At 28.1% G+C, this 20,658-nt stretch overlaps 2 protein-coding genes across 2 annotated transcripts in view; both read right to left on the bottom strand.

Annotated features, from left to right (window-relative positions):
* LOC107440675 (NADH dehydrogenase (ubiquinone) B15 subunit) overlaps positions 1 to 20,658 on the bottom strand; it is a 123,070-nt gene that overhangs the window by 48,186 nt on the left and 54,226 nt on the right. The window lies entirely within an intron of this gene.
* The window catches only part of LOC107440676 (uncharacterized), a 60,422-nt gene continuing 52,787 nt past the window's right edge, over positions 13,024 to 20,658 (bottom strand). The window contains exons 20-23 of the mRNA XM_043053289.2: positions 17,610 to 19,507; positions 16,069 to 16,161; positions 15,711 to 15,785; positions 13,024 to 13,346 (exon numbers count right to left, since the gene is read on the bottom strand). Of these exons, the coding sequence (XP_042909223.1) occupies positions 13,248 to 13,346; positions 15,711 to 15,785; positions 16,069 to 16,161; positions 17,610 to 19,507 (2,165 nt within the window). The 3' untranslated portion in view covers positions 13,024 to 13,247. The remainder of the gene's footprint in view (positions 13,347 to 15,710; positions 15,786 to 16,068; positions 16,162 to 17,609; positions 19,508 to 20,658) is intronic.

The following is a 20,658-nucleotide window of genomic DNA, read 5'->3' as shown; positions in this document are numbered from 1 at the left end:
TATATGTTGTTCTAAGTATAAAATCAAGGGTGTCTCTTTGTGAAAGAATGCGTAATGGAATAAAAAGTAAAATATAATAAAATGGCGGAAAAAAGGATATGATTTCAAGCCAACCTACTTCCCTTTAATATTAAGCTATAATTTTCATCTCGGACCGAAATTAGGCCTCTATGAGCAGAACCCATCTACCAAAGCAATATTTTATAGACCAATTTGGGGGCCGCAAAGGCCCCTTAAGTATTTTGTTTAGCAAACCGGGAGAGGGTACTTGAAGCTATGTTGTAGCGCGATCCCCGTATAAGCGTGGTCCAACGGCTAAGACCATGTGCTAGTGACTTACGCATGGATCGAGGGGGCGTGGGTTCGAACCCAGGCTGAGGTCAATTTTTAAATTTTTTTCTTCTTTTGTTTACTTAACATTATATTTTTTATTTAATGTGTTTTTCGAAATATGTTAAAGGATCCTATGTATTAAAAATATTTTTTTTAATTCGGGAAATTTTAAATAATGCTTAAAAACTGGAAAAGTCCCGAAAAATTAGTTTGTTTATTTATATTGTATTATTTTTAAAACACATTTTACAATATTTTCACGATAACTTAGCATGCGAAAAGTCTTTTATGTATAGAATCAAGTGTCTTTCTTTTTGAAAGAACGCATAATGGAATAAAAAATAAAATAAAATGGCTGGAAAAAGGTTCCTATTTCAAGACCGCCAAAGTACCTTTAATATTATGCTATAATTTTCATACTCGAACTGAAATTAGGCCTCTATGAGTCAATTCACCCTTCCACAGGAAATTTTCATAGATCAATTAGTGGGGCCGCAATGGCCACTTATGCCTTTTTTTTATATATATATAATTGTGTGTTTATTACCTTTAAAATGAGCCCAAGGAATTAATTATACCCAAGGAAGTGATTAGTTATACCAGAGGAATTAATTATAGGCTTCTTAGGGGGTACACAATATGACAATCAAGATTAATATGTATGTATATGGGTGATTTTCACGAAATATGACAATTCACTGTCCCTTGCTCCAAGATCTAGTAGTATAATCCTAAAAGAGCTTTTTTAAAAAAAAATTAATAATTTGCATTGCTGTTAGCACAGGGTTCCCACTCTATGACGAGATTGAAATTCAAGGACCAGTGGGAATCCTGTAGCATTTTTAAATGACTTTGAACTAGCATTGTATGTTTTGTATATTTAAAAAATTCAATTGAACTTCAAAATGTCATTTTCTTAGCATGTCCCAAACAATGTTTCCAATAAACTTGAACCCACTCTCCTTTAATCGCTGCTTCAAATTATTGTTATTTGATCAATTTTTATGGTTCACCCCCTTTTATTTAAAACTTGAACCCACAATCTTTACATCGGTATTCGAACCCCTTCTCCTTTAATCACTGCGTCAAAGCTATTTTATCGATTTTTATAGTTCACTCTCTTTTGTTTAAAACTTGAACCAACTATCTTTACATCAGTACTCGAACCCACTCTCCTTCAATCGATGCCTGAAACCATTGTTATTAGATCATTTTTTATTGTTCACCCTCTTTTGTTTAAAACCTGAACCCACAATCTTTACATCGGTATTCGAACCTCTTCTCCTTTAATCGATGCCTGAAACCATTGTTATTAGATCATTTTTTATTGTTCACCCTCTTTTGTTTAAAACTTGAACCCACAATCTTTACATCGGTATTCGAACCCCTTCTCCTTTAATCGCTGCGTCAAAGCTATTTTATCAATTTTTATGGTTCACCCTCTTTTGTTTAAAACTTGAACCAACTATCTTTCCATCAGTACTCGAACCCACTCTCCTTTAATCGATGCCTGAAACCATTGTTATTAGATCATTTTTTATTGTTCACCCTCTTTTGTGTAAAACCTGAACCCACAATCTTTACATCGGTATTCGAACCGAATTACAATGTGAAGAATTAAATTTTTTCTTTCAATTATCAATGATAGTTTTAAAATTAGATTATATTGGGAAATTAAATTCACAAACCACTGTACTCTTACCTATTGACCGTCATGAGAGAATTAACTAGCATATAAAACTGTGATAAATGCAAACACAAATAAAAACCGCAATTTTACTTAAAAAATTTTGATTTTTTTATTTCAACAAATACTAATGTAGATTTAAGTAAACATCAACACTCAAATATTGCCATAAACACTTATTCAATTAGTATATACAAGAATAAAAACGATACATTGTATAAGTAGTTTAAAAACATATTTTAATTACACTGTACAAAAGAGTTTTTCAAAAGAAAAATGATAATAAATAAGTAAAGTTTTTTTTTTATTTTTATGAAACATGATTATATGAAAGAAATGCTAGTGATTTTTTTTCAGCATGCAGTCAATGTGGAATAAGATAGATTTTGATAAGTCATCTTTGGCCATATGAGGTGACAAAAACAATAAAATAAATAGACCAACTTAATAACAATATTTTGATTACTTAATCTGAGGAAGTTCTGCGATTTCAATACAATAACTGTGCTACATAGAGTGAATTCTGTCAATACAATGTGGAAAAGCAAACTCTAACCCTAATTTTTTGACTATTCTATCTGCAAAGAAAATAGGCAACTTTAATTCAAACTCTTTTAAACTAGAACTGCATATATAATTACTCAAAAGTGATATAGCTTTTTCCGTGTACTTTCTTTTATAAAGAAACTAGAAAGGTATATGAGGCAAAATATGTTATTTTTTACTTATAAAAAATATAAGCGTGATTCAGCTCAAAATAAGGAAAAAAACTAGTTCTAAAATTTCCGGCCAGTTGGTCAGTGTACCTAACTGCGAAGCCGATGGTTGTGGGTTCGAATCTCAGTCCACTCGGGGCATTAATGTTTCCGTTTGTGTGAATGCAGCCCACCCTGCGAACAGCTCTGTAGCTTGCTTCCATGACATACGTTCACAGGTGGCCACTGAGTAATGTAAAATGAGCAATGCTTCCGGCATCTTCCAAGAAAAAGAATGAAAATTCAGTGCTTGCTGTTAAAAAAAAAAAGTTTAAGGAGCTATTTAAGAGCTTTTTGCCCTATTTCTTTCATAACGAAACTCAAAAAAATATAATGCAAAACATGCCATTTAATTTTATAAATATAAGTTTAATATATAAAATTTAGATGATCATAACAGTTCCTAGTAGATCATCTAAGTCTGGCAGCGGTCAGTGAGTGGGTGGGTGAATGTTTTGATCAGCTTTGCAAAGGGACTAAAGGGGAGCAGTATTGGTCCTCATGAAACTGCTCTTACCATAAAATGTTTTTACACGCAGGTCATCGAACTACCTAAGCAGAGGAGTCATTTTTTCATCGGAGGATCAAAATCGTGATGTCAAGTTTTTATGTTATCCTCGGGGATATTGCTCAGACAGTTGCCAATAACTCATTGAGCAGCTCGATATAAATAAAGTATTACTACTCATTTTATAAAAAGTAAGATGAAGTTTATGCACTAAGCATGAAAGCAAATGGATATTAAAAAAATCAATAATTTTAAAAATTTTTGCATATGAATAAGATAAAAAAGTTTATCATTTTTTTCAAATCTAAAAAGTTATGATTTTCTTAAATGAAAGGAAATAGAGATCTTTCCCAAAGAAAATGTCTCTACATAATTTTAAAAATCACTTTATATTTCTCGTAAACAAATTTAAGAAATGTATTTCAGATTTCATACAATTACTAGGTTGTAATTTAAGTACAAGCTAATCACTAGGAACACAGAAAACTTCCAAACTGTTCATTCTGTAATAAACTAACTATACATGAATGAACTTACTTAATTATAATTTTATGAATATTTAAATAAAGCACATGGCCGCAAATAAAATCCAAAAATTTATAGATTGTGTTGCACACTTTTTAAATTGCTATTTTAAAATCATTCTAAATTTAGACAAAGGTTTCCACTTTGCAAAATAGCTATCAGTAATCAGAAGAACAATAAAAATAACGCAATACTGAAAATTTTCCAGAAAAGATTAAAAATCGGTAACTAGAATTCTTTTCAATTTTTCTTTTATTTCTGCAAAAGTAATTTTTGTGACTATTCCAACATAGTAACTACAATGATAAAGATGCAATTATATATTCTACTTATTAATTTTTCCTGAAAGTAAGAAAATGTTCTTACTGCCAGCTTCTAATCTTTTCTAGATAAGTACAGACAAATTTCAAATTCGAGAGATATTTTTACAACTTAATTCTACATAAGTTTATACCTAATATTATGCATAAATTTACTATTAAATTTTAAAAAAACAACAACTTCAGTGGCTTTTTTTTTTGGATATTGGCTGCAGACAACAAAACTTCATTACTCTTCATAGTAAAGAGGGAAAAAAATCGTAATAGTTGGCACATCTGTTTAGGAGTTATTAAAAATTAATCTTATTATTTTAATAATAATAAAGAAATTTTAAATTTTTTTTGAAGATTTTGAGATAATGCTACAGTGAAATGTGGTTGCAGGTGTAAAGAGTAGAAATTAAACTGCCTTTTTTTTATTGACATTATAGCTTCTTTTCATGCATTTTATATGAATATAAGGAATAGGAAATTCAACAATACTAGGATACAAACTATTGCTAACTTTAAGTATTATTAAAAGATGTTATATACATAAATCAAATTGCGTACATTATGTAAGAGAAAGAAAAATGTAGAGTTATTTGTAATAAAATCATTTTTCAAATTTTTTTCTTTTTCATAAATGCTCAAACAGCTTTCATTTATACAACATAATAGACTACTATTAAATAATCACAGATATCTTCTATTTGATTTCCAGCACATTTTCTGTTTTCGTTGTTTTATATATATATTTTTTTAAACAGATAATTTGAAAAAGCTTTGGCACATATATATACAGGTTATTAATATGTTAAATTCATTTTAAATAGGCAATTAAATATATTCAAATTCAATATATATAGAAATAGCAGGAATCTACAATACCAAGCTTTTAAAACACTTATTCTCAGCAACTGTTAAATATATCATTCAAATAACAATGATATATAAAATGAAAGACATACATAACATATCATGTTAAATTTATATTACAAATGCACAACATAATAGTTGAATTTAAGTAACGTATTTTAAAACTTATAACTTTCATTACAACATGTTTAAAAGCACCAAAGCTATTTAACAAATTTAAAATTTCAATTTTAAATTCTACAGGAACAATGATATGTTGTTCTGAAAGGTTCGCTTTCATTACGATGAATAATATTACCTTTTTTTTTAAACATAAAATATTACTTCGAAATATCACAATTTCTTTAATGCAACTTTTTAATTACACAACACAATACTGACAAAATGGGCCTTATTGTTGCCTGACAATTATGGGTCTAGTAAAATATATTGCAGAAGCATACATACTTTCCCACTCACCAATACAATTTAGGGGTGCCACTGCAAAAAAATCTCAAGATTGAACTTGCTTTTTGACTAATTAACACGGTCTAGTGTTGCTCAACAGAATTTTCAAAAATTTATTGCTTAAATCACCTTTCCATGAGATTGCAACGTATTAAATCAATGACTTGCTTATTTTTTCTAAAAAAAAATTTTTTCATCATTTTTTTACAGCAAACAAAAGCTACCGCTTATCCTTTTTTTTTTTTACACTATTTGCAGAATAATAAACCACTATTTTTTTCTTGAAGCCATTCATATCTCTACTTATTTTTTACTACATCATCATAAATTTTCAGTTCTAGCTCTATAATTTTTTTTTAAAAATAATCTCAATTTGAGAATTTTATTTCATTTCTCTAAGCATTTCTAAACATCAGGAGGAAAAATTCAAACAGATTCAGATTAAACATTTGAAAATGTTGAAGTTCTATCATTCCAACTTCCTCATCATTATTTTAAGAAAAATAATATTTTAATTAAAAAGTAATAATTTTTTTAAACTACAGTAGGGAACCGATTATCCGGAACGATCGGGCCCATCGCTATTCCGGATAACTGAATGGTCCGGTTTTCTGAATCGCTACAAAAAGCCGTTTTTTTATTGTCAAACTCAACTAAAAAAAAAAAATATTTGGAAATAATCTTAAAAAGAAGAAAAAACAATGAAGAAATATACTAATGATTATTTCCAAAATGATGGTAAGGTAAACATCTTTCAAAAAAGAAAGAAAAATCCTAAAAACTTACGAGGAAAAAAATAAATTTTTTTTAAAAAAATGGCGGGAAAATTTATCGAATTTCGTTCCGGTTTTTTGGTTTTCCGGATAACGGGTTCTCCGGATAACGGTACTGTATTGTTAACCAAACATTAAAAAAAAAATAATGGAAAGAAATTATAAGTAGCATGGAATTCAGCTCACTGGTTTTTCTCAAAACTGATTGTAGTCCTCAGGACTGAAGAGTGGCACCCATGTAGATAACGTTTATGGGAAAGATATATTGGATGAGCTCCCATATATCCCATTAAATTGCAAAATATTTTGATCCTTTGCATTTGCTTTTACTCTGTCTTATAAGTATTTTACTAAGGAAATTAGTGTCAGTTAAAATTAATAAGTAATTGTACTTCAATCTTAATCTGGTCTTTATTATTGTAATTACCCACAATATGCTGTTAAAAAATAATTGTTTACAAGTTTTTTCTTTTACAAACTAAGATGGAAATTATCACAGGTTAACTTCTTTATATACCACTTTAACTCTAAAAATTATTTGCATTTTATGAACATAAATGCCACCACTACTGTCGATTATGTTTTCAGAAAGAAAAAAAAGATTAAATAGTTTGTTTTAATTTTTTCAACTTCCATGAATTTCTAATAAAAACTTTTAAAATTGATTAAGTTAAAAAAAAAAATTAAATTCACTATGGTAAGAAATAATGTAGCCCCCCCCCCCCGACTCGAGTAAATGATATCGGGGAGATAAAAAGTCTCTGCCCTGCCAAACCATCCAACAAGGATGTAATCATTTTGTCATGTTGTTATCCAATTCGATTGATATTGTGTTGTTAAATGAAAAAGAGCTCTAATTTTAATTAAAATTGGATTAATAATTTACGTAACAAGTATCCATATTTTATACTTGTGCCATTTGTGAATATTCATTATAAATTTTTTTTTAAATATATTTTTGTACTTTTATGTAGTTTTTGTACAAAATGGACATAAATATTTATTAATTTGTCTTTAAATTTTATTCATTTTTTTAATGAGATGACAATACATACACTAAATTCATTTTGGCACACTTATTTGTTCTTTATTCTTGTAAATTATCTTATGAAAAAAAAGTATTCAATATGACACTCAATTCCACTTATTTCTACATTTGAATCAAATAAATTGAAAAAAATTTATTTAATTTACAATATTAAACATTTTTACTATTTACATATCATTCCATCATTTTCAGTTTAATCAAATTTGCAAGGTGAATTATTAAAAGGGATTCATTATGTTAACTGTGTGAATTATCTTAATTGAAACTTACTTTAATGTAGTGATATGTTTTAAATTCATGTTAAGATATTATTTAAATACTAAAAATTTAAAATATGCAATTTTATTAATAACTGATGTACAAGTAGACTCAGAATTAACCAAGATCAGATTATTCGGGACGCCCATTGAAAAAAGAAGTGAAATGATGATTGTGGCTGTTAAAATGTGCGGGAAGACTGCATTTTTCTTCACCCTTCCTTCCTATTGTATTGAAGTTGTTCAGCTGACCTCAAGTAAGCCAACGGATCTAGAATGTTGTTGGGGCAGGATCAAGATGAGATATGTTTCAATCGTGGTCGCAGTTTCAGTGTTCTTCAGATTAAACTTCTGCCACATTCTTTACATTCTGTTTGTAGTATTAACTATTGAAAACACATAAGTTTCGCTTTTAGTAAAAATCAAAAGCAGGAAATAATTTTGCAAAATCAGAAAATGTGCAAACAGATCATTAATGAGTGAATATGAGATTGGTGATCAAACTGTGCAAGCCATTATAAAAAGGAACAAAGCTACTCGAATTTTTTAGAACCTCAGATAGTCAAAAAGAAATGCATAATCGAAAAACGATGAAAGCCTCAGCCTTTGAAGATTTAGATAAATACATGGTTTTACCAACATAGAGCTACAGGAATTCCTGTATCAGTTGCCGTTAAAGTCAAACTTTTGTTTCAAAGAGCATTTGGAAGATATCTGTTTTCCTCAAAAAGCTGTTCTGTTGCTGGTTAGCCCAAAAGAAGTGCCTCAGATAGCCCAAAAGAAATGTGTGATAGAAAAACAATGAAAACTTCAACTTATGAAGATTTAGATAAAGCCGTGGTTTTACCAACAGAGAGTTGTCGTAATTCTTGTATCAGGTGCTGATTGTGCCGCTAAAGTTAAAAAGAAAGCATCTGGGAGATATTGGTCTTCCTTAAAATACTGTTCTTTTGCTGGACAATGCAACTAGCCACCTGTCTGAAGAAACTTTAAAAACAGATGGGAATATCTTTGTCAAATATCTGCTCCGAAATGTGACAGCTCATATTCAACCCATAGATCAGAGTGTTATTCCAAATTTTAAAACAATATATCACAGAAATTTGCTGTTTAAATTGGTAGAGGAAGGATAGGATGATTTGGGGAAAAAAATCCCGAACATTATTTATTAATTAGATGCAGCATGGAAATTAGTAAAAAGTGCCATAATTACAAAATCGTGAAGGGCCATTTTATTGACAATGATATTCCAACAGATGACAACAATAGTGTACATTTGATAAGAAAAATCTTAGAAGATTTGATAACGTTGGACTATTCTAAATAAAGAAGTAGTGGAACAAGAATTAACAAAGATTCCTCATTGGAATGTCACAAAATTTTAAGCGATGATGATTTTGCATCCGGAAGAAACAAGAAATTTGTCCAGAAAGAGATGAGAAAAATGCATCTCATCATCATAGTAATGCATTAGTACACATAGAGTCCTTACTTAATTACATGGATCAAGAAAATGAAAGCACACCTGTAGAAATAATGATGTTAAGAAATCAAATTAGTAAAATTTGTCAATTTTCCTTTTTAACTATATGAATTGTAAATCTATTTAAACCTTCCTGTTAATTTCTTTTAGCTAATAATAATATTTAATTGAATAAAAGCTTTAAAACTTTTTTTAACTTTTGATCCACCTGGTTAATCAAGCGTCTACTGCATTTTCTTAAAGCTGTTTCTTTTTTAATTCAATTTAGCAGAGGAATAGGATTAAATTCAAAAAATAAATAATAACAATAAAATAAATAAATAAATGCAATATGTTAAAAATAAATTAATAATAGAAAGGTAAAAAATATCAGTGCAAACAGATGAATCATTCTGTATTTGTTACAATAACACAAATATTTTAATACAAACCAATATAAATAAAATAAATCACCAGAATTTTTTGATTTTTGATTCACTTATTACTAAAGTTTCCATGCATTTTATACTGCATTAACGATTACTTTTGTGCAACAATAAAAATTTAAAAAACGAAAATAATAATCTAAAATGGAATGTCTCGAATAAATATTTATACATAAAGATGAGATTACTTAAAAATTTATAGCATATCAGTTTATTTTTGTGTAAGGGAGTATATTACGTTTATATATAAAAGTGTATAATTTAAAGTAAATTTGATGCTTTTAGAGTTATGTTTTAAAAACAATGATATAGCAACAAAAAAAAAAAAAAATAAATAAATAAATAAAAAAACAGAATTTTCATTTTACTTATTTTTTAATATCAAAAAAAAGTTCAGGTTTCATTCTGCAGATAAATTTCAAATAATAAAAGAGATTTCACGTAAAAAAATAAACTAGTAAAATTCACACCAAACGAATAAAATTAATGAATATCTAATAAATTTAATTAGCAGCCATACAACAGCTGAAACTCATAAGCATTTGTAAAATATCCAGTTAACCAAAATGATTTGGTTTTACTTCATTTTATAAATAGACCCATTGAATAGAGCAGATACATTGTTGCCAACGTGAAAAGGAAAAACATCCAATAGATTTAATGAAATTATATCAATTTCACACTAACTATTTTGTTATACCTAAATTATTTTAGACACAGGAAATGTAAAATCAAATATAATAATAAATATTCAATTCATTTTAAATTATTATAACACAATCATTAATTTAGTTTCGAATAAAAAAGAACAGTTATTAAAGAAAAGTTTCAAACTAATTATCATAAATAAGATTTACTTCATTATTTAGTTCTAACATTCATTTAAACATTTAAGCAAACAATAAACTGAGTTAATAAACTTATTTTTATAGGAATTTTTTGGAAAAAAATCTTTCCCATTTTAGGGAATTTTTTGAAGCATGTATATATATATAAATAATATTTGATTAAATCAAGAGAAACTGGCAAAATCCAGTAGTATACCTATAACTTCAGTATCCAGATAATTTACAAAATTATAGGAAAATTATTTTTACAATTTTATTGTGTCAGCATGATATTATCAGCAAATAACATACTTAAATAACTAAGAACAGATTTCTACTATTATATATATGTATATAAGAGCTGGTCATATAACATAGCACTTATAAAAATTCTTACAATTTTTTTTAAAAATTTTGGTATTAGTTTAAAATTTCTCCCAGGGTCTGAAACTATTCATAATATTTACACTATGACAAACTTTTATTAACTGTTAATTTTCATAAATATGTGATTTATAATCCAAGGTATTTATAGGATATCTGATATGGCATAAGTAATGCTTCCACAAAAAAGCAATAAATAATAATAAATGCATGACTTAAAAATTAACTTTTCTATGATAATTCCTATTTCAAAACACAACTGTGATTAGATTGTATTCACATTTTAAACACTTTGCCACACATTTTTGAGCAACTATACCAGTTACGGTACAGCAAATATTGTTTTTATCTTGTATCTACAAATGTGAAATGCATTCTGCATTATTACTAATGTCTTTGAGTAGTATAGTCAACAGTCAAAACTACAAATCTCTCTTTACAAATATATATATATAGATATATATTATATTTTATATATACTCATACAAATATGTACAGCTCATGACACACTATTCAATTAGCACCAAACACACAGCACAAAAACACAGAAGTTCACACAAATACACTTATTCATCACTTAGATTAAACTTCTAAAGCATAACATTATTTAAAACAATTTTCTTGAAAGCATCAAAAACATCTTAAGCATACTTCAAAATCCAGCTAATTGACACAGTTGAAACGTATATACATTAAAGAAAATGTAATAAATAAATAAATGCAATGAGTAAACATTTCTTCAAATCATAACTGCCAATCTCAAAAAAGAAATTTTAAAAGGGAAAATTTTTAAGAAACAAAACTCAATTTTTTTCCCATAGATATTAATAGAAAAGTTTTGTTAGATTTTTTTTATGCATTATAATATTCTGAAACAAAACTGACATAGTCAAGTCAATGTAACTAAAAACTAATTAAATTTTGGATTTACTGTGAGCTAGTAAAAAATTGAATGTGGCATAGTAAACATTTTTTGATTATTAAAGAAAAAAAAGCGAAAATTTTTTGTTCATTAGAAAGCAAACTTTAAAATAATTTCAACCTAATTGCTAACACGGAAATAATAAAATTCCATTATGAAATAATATAAATTCATGCTAACTATTTCACAATGTCTAAAATATTTTAGACAAAGGAAGTATCTTTAGTCTCTAAAATACAAAACTATATTACCCTAACATCTATAGATTTAAATAGTCTGCAATATTTTCAATCTACGACTGACATTTAATGGACTTGATTTTACAATGTTTATTGTAATTTTGAACTCATAATTTCAAAAAGTGATAGATATTGCATCAATTACAGATAATTACAATATATTTTTATTCATTAAATTTCTGCAAATAATAATTTGTATTGTGTAAATATTTAAAAAGGAAAATTTCAAAGCGATTATTAAAAATGGAGTTTATTTAATTATTTAGAGGTCACAACTTAATTACTTAAATAATAATAAACAGAGAAACAATTATTTTGACGGGGAATTTTCTAAAACTTTCACAATTTAGGAAAATTTTCAAAAATATATATAAAAAAAATAAAAGATTTTTTTGATTAAAATAAGAGAAACTTGCAAAATCCAAATTGTTTCAATACTATCTGATTACATAAATCTAATGTCATTAAAAAGCAGATAAAATTTGTTTTACGCAGTACCAACAAACAACTGAAAGCTGGAATATTAAGTGAGTGAGTCATAAGTATAAGCGCTTAAACAAATTGAGCTATAAATTGGGCAGCCATTGAAGGTTAGTTTTTGTTGAAATATAGGACTTCGTTGCAACAAACATAGCAAATTATAATGACTTTAAAGTTGATACATGCTATGCTCACTAAACAAATATAAATAAATAAATAATAATTATTAAAAATATTTATCATAAATAAAATGTCATATGGAAAATAAGTTTTTATAATACGTTGTTATATTTTTATTTCACAAAAAATAATTGTTTACTTTTATATTAAAATTTTCGAAACAATTAAATACTATTAGAGAAATTAAAATTAATAATGTGAAATTGGCAGCCATATTTAAGATACTCATAATTGATCTAAATCACATGAAGTGGCTAGTTTCAAGAACAATCATGCATGATATACCTCCATTTATTTATAGTAAAAGTTTTTTTGCTTTCTGTACAATAAATTAAACATCTGCATCACAGTGTGTTCATTTTATAAATAATTTCCTTAGATCTATAACCACCAATAATTTAATAGTTAAGTTTCTTTAAAAAAAATTGCTGTATACTATAATTATATGGAAGTGTAGATTTTTTTTAAAGAATCAAAACTAAAACTGATATAAGTCAGTTCAATTTTCCAATGTAATTTTTTTATAAATATCTTATAGAAAAACATATTTTAAAACAATAGAAATATTAAAATTTTTTTTAAAAATCAAATCTATAAATAAGTAGTATATCCATCCAGTAGTATACCATCCAGTCGTCATTTTATACCTAAAACATAGATCAAAACTCCGGAAATTTAGAATTTTGTTTAAATGCAGCACCATAAATTTTAGAAGATACGGGCCAGCTAAACTTCACAAAGGCACAATGTGAAGTTGCAGATTTGCTTAATTTTAGGAAATTATGTTTTGCTTGCTTCATTCTCGAGAAACCATTAGTGATATGGTAGCACCACACTCCTGCAAAACTGCTACTGCTTTGTTATGGTCCAAATGTGTAAAATCTTTCCCATCAACCTTGAATAATAATTAAAAAAGGAAAATTAGGATTAAGTATTAACCCTTTCAAGACTAGTTTTTCTCTTTTCCAATAAAAAGACAAATTGCGAATTTAGTAGATTAAATAAGGTAAAAATAACAATATTCTGCTAAAATAAAATAAAAAATGGAATTATTTGGACAATTGGAGAGCTGGGACATAAGTGTCCCACCCCCGTGGCAGAATTGCGGCGACATTTTCGCAGAATATTACAGAGTTTTTGCAGAAGGATTTTTCATTTGGGAAAAGTTTGGTTTTCCTTTCTGCATAATTTCTTGAAAAAAGAGTTTTTCTTCTACAATTTTTTTTTCAAAGATGTCTTTTTTGCGCATCAGAGAGGAAAGAAATAATCATGACTTTTCTATTTTCATTTGAGATATTAATAAAAAAATATGTGATGACTGGCTTCAGCTAGAATTTCAAAATAATAATCTAAAATAAAAAATTCAGAAATCGTGAAAGTTTAAAACATAGTTCGCTCTAGAAATGAAGTTCTTTCTTTCATTTTTTTCCCTTTAAGAACTCCATATTTTACATACACTTATTTGAGAATCTAGTTTTTTAAAGAGTCCTATTTGAGAATCTCTTTTTTAAAGAGTCCTATTCGCATCATACGTGATCATTATTTTGGCAGTTGCTGCCAAATTACGAATTTTAATTTATGTACGCATTTTAATTTAATATCGTTTTATTTATTTACGAATTAATTAGTGTAATAATTTACAAAAATCAAAAGAGAAAATAATGAATGTATTTTTCCGCCCACAAAATGCGTGAAAATTGCATATAATATTCGAATTAAAAAAATATTACTTTTACAATTAAAAATTTTTATTCTATACTTTCTTCTGTAAACACAACGTTTCTGTTACTTTAAATTAGTAATTGTAATAATTAAAAGTATCTTAAAGCAAAATATTAGTGCTAGGGAAGTTTGTCGCAGAAAGTCAGAAAAAAAATTCTGCCACAGGGTGTCCCACTAGGTTTTTAGACGTTAAAGTAAAGTTTAAGACAAAAGGGTTAAACTTTGAGAAATAGTTTTTTTTTCAAAAAAAAAAANAAAAAAAAAAAAAAAAAAAAAAAAAAAAAAAAAAAAAAAAAACTTTAATATAAAAAGTGTAAAGTAGTATTAAAAATTAACAGCAGGGTAACAAACACTCATGAAAAAAAAAAACCTGATTTTTTTCAGACCGATTCCATTTTTAGCATGATTAAAATGTATTGCATTTAGAATATACTAGGGGGCCGCCCCCTGCTCGCCAACCCCCAGAACTGCTTCGCAGTTCCATTGCATATTGCTTCGCAATCTTATAAAAACATTTTAACAAATTTAAATTTTAAAATAAAAATGCCAGATATTGAAATCAATTACTTAATGAAATTTATACACTTCTCTGCCCCCTTCACAATTTGATTATCTTTTCTTCATGTAGCTGAGAAATTTGGAGCTGTAGCAGAGAATATATCTCAATAAGAAATGCTTTCCCGTTTAGAATTCCGCCATTCATTTCTCTGACGTCTGCCAGAGATATTTCGACGCCTGATAACAGGCATTTTATTTAGGTAGCAGGCACTAAATAAGTAAAAATAGAACTAAATAACTAAGATATCGTTTTAAATCTCAAATCAAAATAATTGTAGAAAGTTTGTTTTGATTTGAATATTTGCACGTTTGTTTTGGTTTGAATATTCGCACGATGTCATTGCCATTCTATTGTAACGAAACAAAAAATTTATCATGAAACTAAAAATTTATCAAAGGAACTAAAGATATTGAATTCTTTTTTAAAGAAATTCAGTTCCGTTTTTTTTATCCACTCTTATTTTTGTTTATCAATCTATTAATTCAGAAATGCTTTAAATCAAACGATGCTTACGGAAACAATGCTTATGCGAACCACCCGAAAAATGATTTGCTGAATTCTCATTGGTTGAAACTGAATTATCAATTTTATTAATTAATTAAAGGAAATTTTCATAATTTAAGACCTTATTGCACATCTACATAACAATACCTTTAAAACGACACCTTATTTGTGTAATTCTGTTGCGTAGTTTGGGAGCTTTTAGCGAGACAAAATATTGCTAGCCTATTAATATATAGATTTATGATTATTTGCATACATAAGCAATAACTGCATCCATTATTGTGTAAATTTTAACACAGATGACGAAAGCTAAGCATTAAAAATCTAATTTACTTTTGACTTTATTATAACTTTTTATAACAAAAATAGTAAGCGGATTCTATAATATGAACATCTTACATATGCAAGAGTATAAAATAATAAACATCTTACATATGTAAGAGTATAAAATAATAAAATAAAAGAATGCCATACTTGTAATATTTTATCTCCAGGTCTTAATAAATTACTAGCAGGTCCATCAGCTATAACATGAGCAACATATATACCCTGAAAAAAAAAAAGAGAATTAATAAGGTAAATGTAATGAATACAATAAAATACACTAAATGTAATAAATACAAAATATGAATAATACAACAAAGCAACCAAAATTTAAAATTCAGATTTTTAGTAAATGAATTACACAATAGAAACTGCATTAAAAAATTTTTCGAAGCAATAAGGATTTTACAGAATGCAATTTAAAAATTATACATTTATTTATTATTATTATAGAAATCATTTATCTACAAATTTTAATGTGTAACTAATATCACAACTTCACACTTACATTGTCATGAGGTTTTCCAGGATTTCTAGGTGATCCAATGCCTCCTTCAATAGAAAATCCAAACTCAGGGTTTCTTGAAACTATTACTGGAAACTGTACCAAAAAGAAAATAATAAACTTTGTTACAACACATGAAAAAGAAAGTCTCTGAATTCAATTAAGAAATTCCTAGCTTAATTTTGAATACATTTAGTCACTTTGAAAAAAAGTAAAAATGATTTTTAATATTTACCAATTTAAAAATTAACAATAACAATGAGGGAAATGCAAAAAAATGCATATAAAGAAATTGTGATAGTCTATAAATTATCATTATTATTTTTTAAATGTAGTACAACATATAAGTTTTATCATTAGATCAAAAGATATTAAGGAGGATTTGTTTTCTTTTTTGGCAGATTGAACACATAATTTAATAATGTATTACATTTTAGTTATGATATATATTTAGAACAGGATGCGTAACCAAATCTTTCAACAAAAAATAAGCACCCTTTAAGTACTTTTTAAGCACTAAAAGAATATTTTTAAACACCATATACATTAAAAAAATTATAATAAGGTTTCAAAGACTTTACACGATCATAATAAAATAACTAATTTCTGATCTCGAACTCTTTTTTCCGATTATATTAGCCACTATAAAAAGATCGAGAGATTTTTCAGTTCGATCTCATAAGGTGGAAAATGAAGCCTGAAATTGAGAATATCTTGCAAAATGCAGCAGAGTTGCATATGAGAGCGCAAGAATCACACTTAACCCAGCTCAGTAGACACAATTGCGAACACGCAAGCATTTCATCACACGTGTAAAATGATTTGCGCTTGCATACGCTACAGACCGACAGTAAGCTGAAATGCATTGTGTTTGAATGAATTGTGAAAATGTTGAATAGAACAATGTGAAAAGTACGCTTTCGCATAATACGCAGCGAAAATCGACAGAGTTAAGAAAAAAATCTCATTCGAAAAGGGAAAATTAAGCACTTTTTAAAAAAACCCAATAAAAAAAGCACCTTTAAAGGGTTTTTAAAAAACGAAAATTAGCTCCTTTGAGTACTTTTTAAAAACGCTATGCACCATGTAGAATACTCACACAAATATTGAAATTAATTCATTGAAAAATAAGTTTTTATAGCAAGTTTATATAAAACGACGTACAGTACAGAACCCGTTATCCGAAAACCGGAAAACTAAAAAACCGGAACAAAATTCGATACATTTTCTCGCCATTTTTAAAAAAAAAAATTTTTTTTTCCCTCGCAAGATTTTACCATTTTTCTTTTTTAAAGATGTTTACCTTACCATCATTTTGGAAATAATCATTAGTGTATTACTTCATTGTTTTTTCTTATTTTTAGGATTATTTCCAATTTTCTTTCTTTCTTTTTTTTTTTTTAGTTGGGTTTAACAATTAAAAAAACGGCTTTTTGTAGCGATTCAGAAAACCGGAAAAATCAGTTATCCGGAACAGCGATGGTCCCGACCGTTCCGGATAATCGGTTCCCTACTGTAATTAAAATGATCTCAAAAAAACTTACGACTAAAGAATTCTTATGAGATCCAAAGAACCAAGACTGGCGTTTCGGAGAATCTGGTGTACCATCTTTTTCCTTCTCTTTATTAAAAGAGAAATTGTCTTTCGAAAGCTCATCCTCTTCAGAATTAACACTTTTCAGAACTTTAGGTGGTTGTTCAAGAATAATTAACGTATCCTTTTCAACAGGGATCATCCGACTAATAAGGTCAGGCATGTTACCTTTTTGAACTTGAACATTCAACTCATTATTCACTTCCTTAGACTGTACTATATCCACTAAAATTTTAGAGAGTTCCGATTCTTTTTTCTGCACAGCATCATTTTCATTGTTAGGTTGTGCTGATGGGTCTATTGTTGGCCTATTAGAGTGAATTTGTTCTTGTACATTCGTTCGATTAATTGGTTCACCAGGTTCGTTCATACTAGTAGTTCTTTTTGGTGGTACGACAGGTGGATCAGACGTGCGATTTTCAAGGCGATTAGACGAACATCTCGGAGGCAAAGCAGGACTAGTGTTTTTATTATTTTTTTCATTATAATTTTCAGTCTCTAGATTATGGCTATGTTCAGGGGTGAGAGGAGGCTCAGGAGATGGGGAGCTTTGAGATTTTCGAGTCGTGCAGGGTTTTAAATGAAATGATTTATCAACTGGGGGTAGTACTTTCTGAAATCTTTTATCAGATGAGCACGTTTTATTACTCTCAGCATGATCTGGTTTCGAATCTTGACCAAATGATTTCCCCGCAGAAGTATGATTTTGCTTTACAGGATTATTACCCGAATGCTTAGAGGGTGAATTTTGGGAAAATTTTGTATTTTTGGTGTTTTCAATAGCAATTTTACTTTGCGAATAAGAAGATTGATCTTTCCTTTCAAAATGTGTGTTTTGAGGAGTAGAATGTTTGTTTTTCTCATTTCTCTTCTCTGTTTCACCTACTTGCTTCCGAGCTTCTTCGGTTCTGTAATTATGTAATGGTACAGTAGGATTTGCTTTACAATCGGGATTTGTAATTATATTTCGCATAGTCACAGCATTTTTATCCTTTTTCGGTAAAATGGGAGGACAATCACTCTGTCTGTTAGAATTGCTTGCATTACTGTTTGAAACTGGTACAGGAAAACCGGGTTTTGTAACACTCTTCGTAGCAGATTTTAAATCTTTATCTACACCATCAGTACCAGGGTGTTTGATACTATTTGTTTTATAATTAACAGGTGCAGTTGGAGAATCTTTACTGTGTTCGCTGAAAGATTTATTAATATTTTTAATAATTCCGCTAACATAGCTAGTTTGTTTTGGTGGCTCAGTTGAATTTAATTTTTGTAAAGTATTGGAATTCTCTTTTGTTGTGTCCGGTTCAGTCGTATGCTGGGTATTCCCATCATTTCTTGATTCGCTTTGTTCTCGAGTATTAGGAAAAGATATCACATTTTTCTGTGAAGAATCAGCCTCGGAAAATTCTTTTTTTCGAGGCATGGAATGTACACTAGGAATATTAACAGGAACCGCTTGGAAGCAGCCGGGTCTGCGGAAACTCGAAGTTTCGCTTCCACCAATCGGATTCGCGTGTTCCTCTTTATTCCTAGCTAATGTATTATAATTAGTTTCTGTAACCTGTTGAGTTGCCACTTTCGGTTTTGGAGATACAACAACATAGGAATCTGATTTTTCAACTAAATTTTCAGAGTGCTTTTTGGAGTTTTCGTCTCGTGAATGTGGTGAATTCTTTATTTTTGTATCATTGGCAGCTGGTTTTGAAGAATGTTCTGCTGCACTGGAAGTATTGTTAGCAGCGTTTTCTGGTTCATGAAAACCTTGTGGAGAAGTATTCTCTTTCTTTCCCTCAGATGATGCATTTATTGATGAAGTTTTCGTAGGAGAAACACCAGCAGAGTTTCCTGAAAGTACAAACAGTTATGAAAAATGTATAGTTTTAATTAAAATAATAAATGAAAAAAAGTTTTACTTAAACTAGAAGAAATTACTGAAAATACATAGAGTGTTTGGTTTATGACCAACAGAAATTATCTTTAAACAGATAATTACCATTTTGTAGTCATTAAGCAAGTTTTTAATGTTATAGCTTACAAAATGCAGTCAAGTCAGACATTTTATTTTTGAAATGACGATTGATAATGGCACGATGCCATTAATAGTAAATATTATATTGATCCCTCACTGAAATTTTCTTGAATAATTATAAACATTCTTCAAATTATTAGAGCGTCAATAAGATAAGTGGAACAATAAGAGGCCATTAATAGTAAATATTATATTGATCCCTCACTGAAATTTTCTTGAATAATTATAATCATTCTTCAAATTATTAGAGCGTCAATAAGATAAGAGGAACAATAAGAGGCCATTAATAGTAAATATTATATTGATCCCTCACTGAAATTTTCTTGAATAATTATAATCATTCTTCAAATTATTAGAGCGTCAATAAGATAAGTGGAACAATAAGAGGCCATCAATAGTAAATATTATATTGATCCCTCAATGAAATTTTCTTGAATAATTATAATCATTCTTCAAATTATTAGAGCGTCAATAAGATAAAAGGAACAATAAGAGGCCATTAATAGTAAATATTATATTGATCCCACACTGAAATTTTCTTGAACAATTATAATCATTCTTCAAATTATTAGAGCGTGAATAAGATAAGTGGAACAATAAGAGGTGGAATTTAAAACAAATTAGCTAGCTGGGTAGTTATGTTTAAATAGAAAGCATTTAAAAATTACATCAGTAAAAAAGAAATAAAATTATAAGAAAAAACAAACAAAAATGTTATTTATTTTATAAATTATTACTTGAAGATGTATTTGGCTAAAAGCGAATCACGTTATTTACATGCAAAATAAAATGCTGTAACAAAATAACGCAATTTTAAAAGTTAGTTCCTCCATTATAAAATCTCACATATTTTAAATTAATGTGTAAACTAAAATAACATAATAATGATTCAAATGAATAAACATAAAATGTTCAACATAATAAGGTCATACGCTGAAAGAACAAAAATAATAATACTAAAAATAAT

This window comes from Parasteatoda tepidariorum, chromosome 9 (genome assembly GCF_043381705.1).
Source record: "Parasteatoda tepidariorum isolate YZ-2023 chromosome 9, CAS_Ptep_4.0, whole genome shotgun sequence".
Lineage (NCBI taxonomy): Eukaryota > Metazoa > Arthropoda > Arachnida > Araneae > Theridiidae > Parasteatoda > Parasteatoda tepidariorum.
This window is presented reverse-complemented; position numbering and strand designations above follow the sequence as displayed.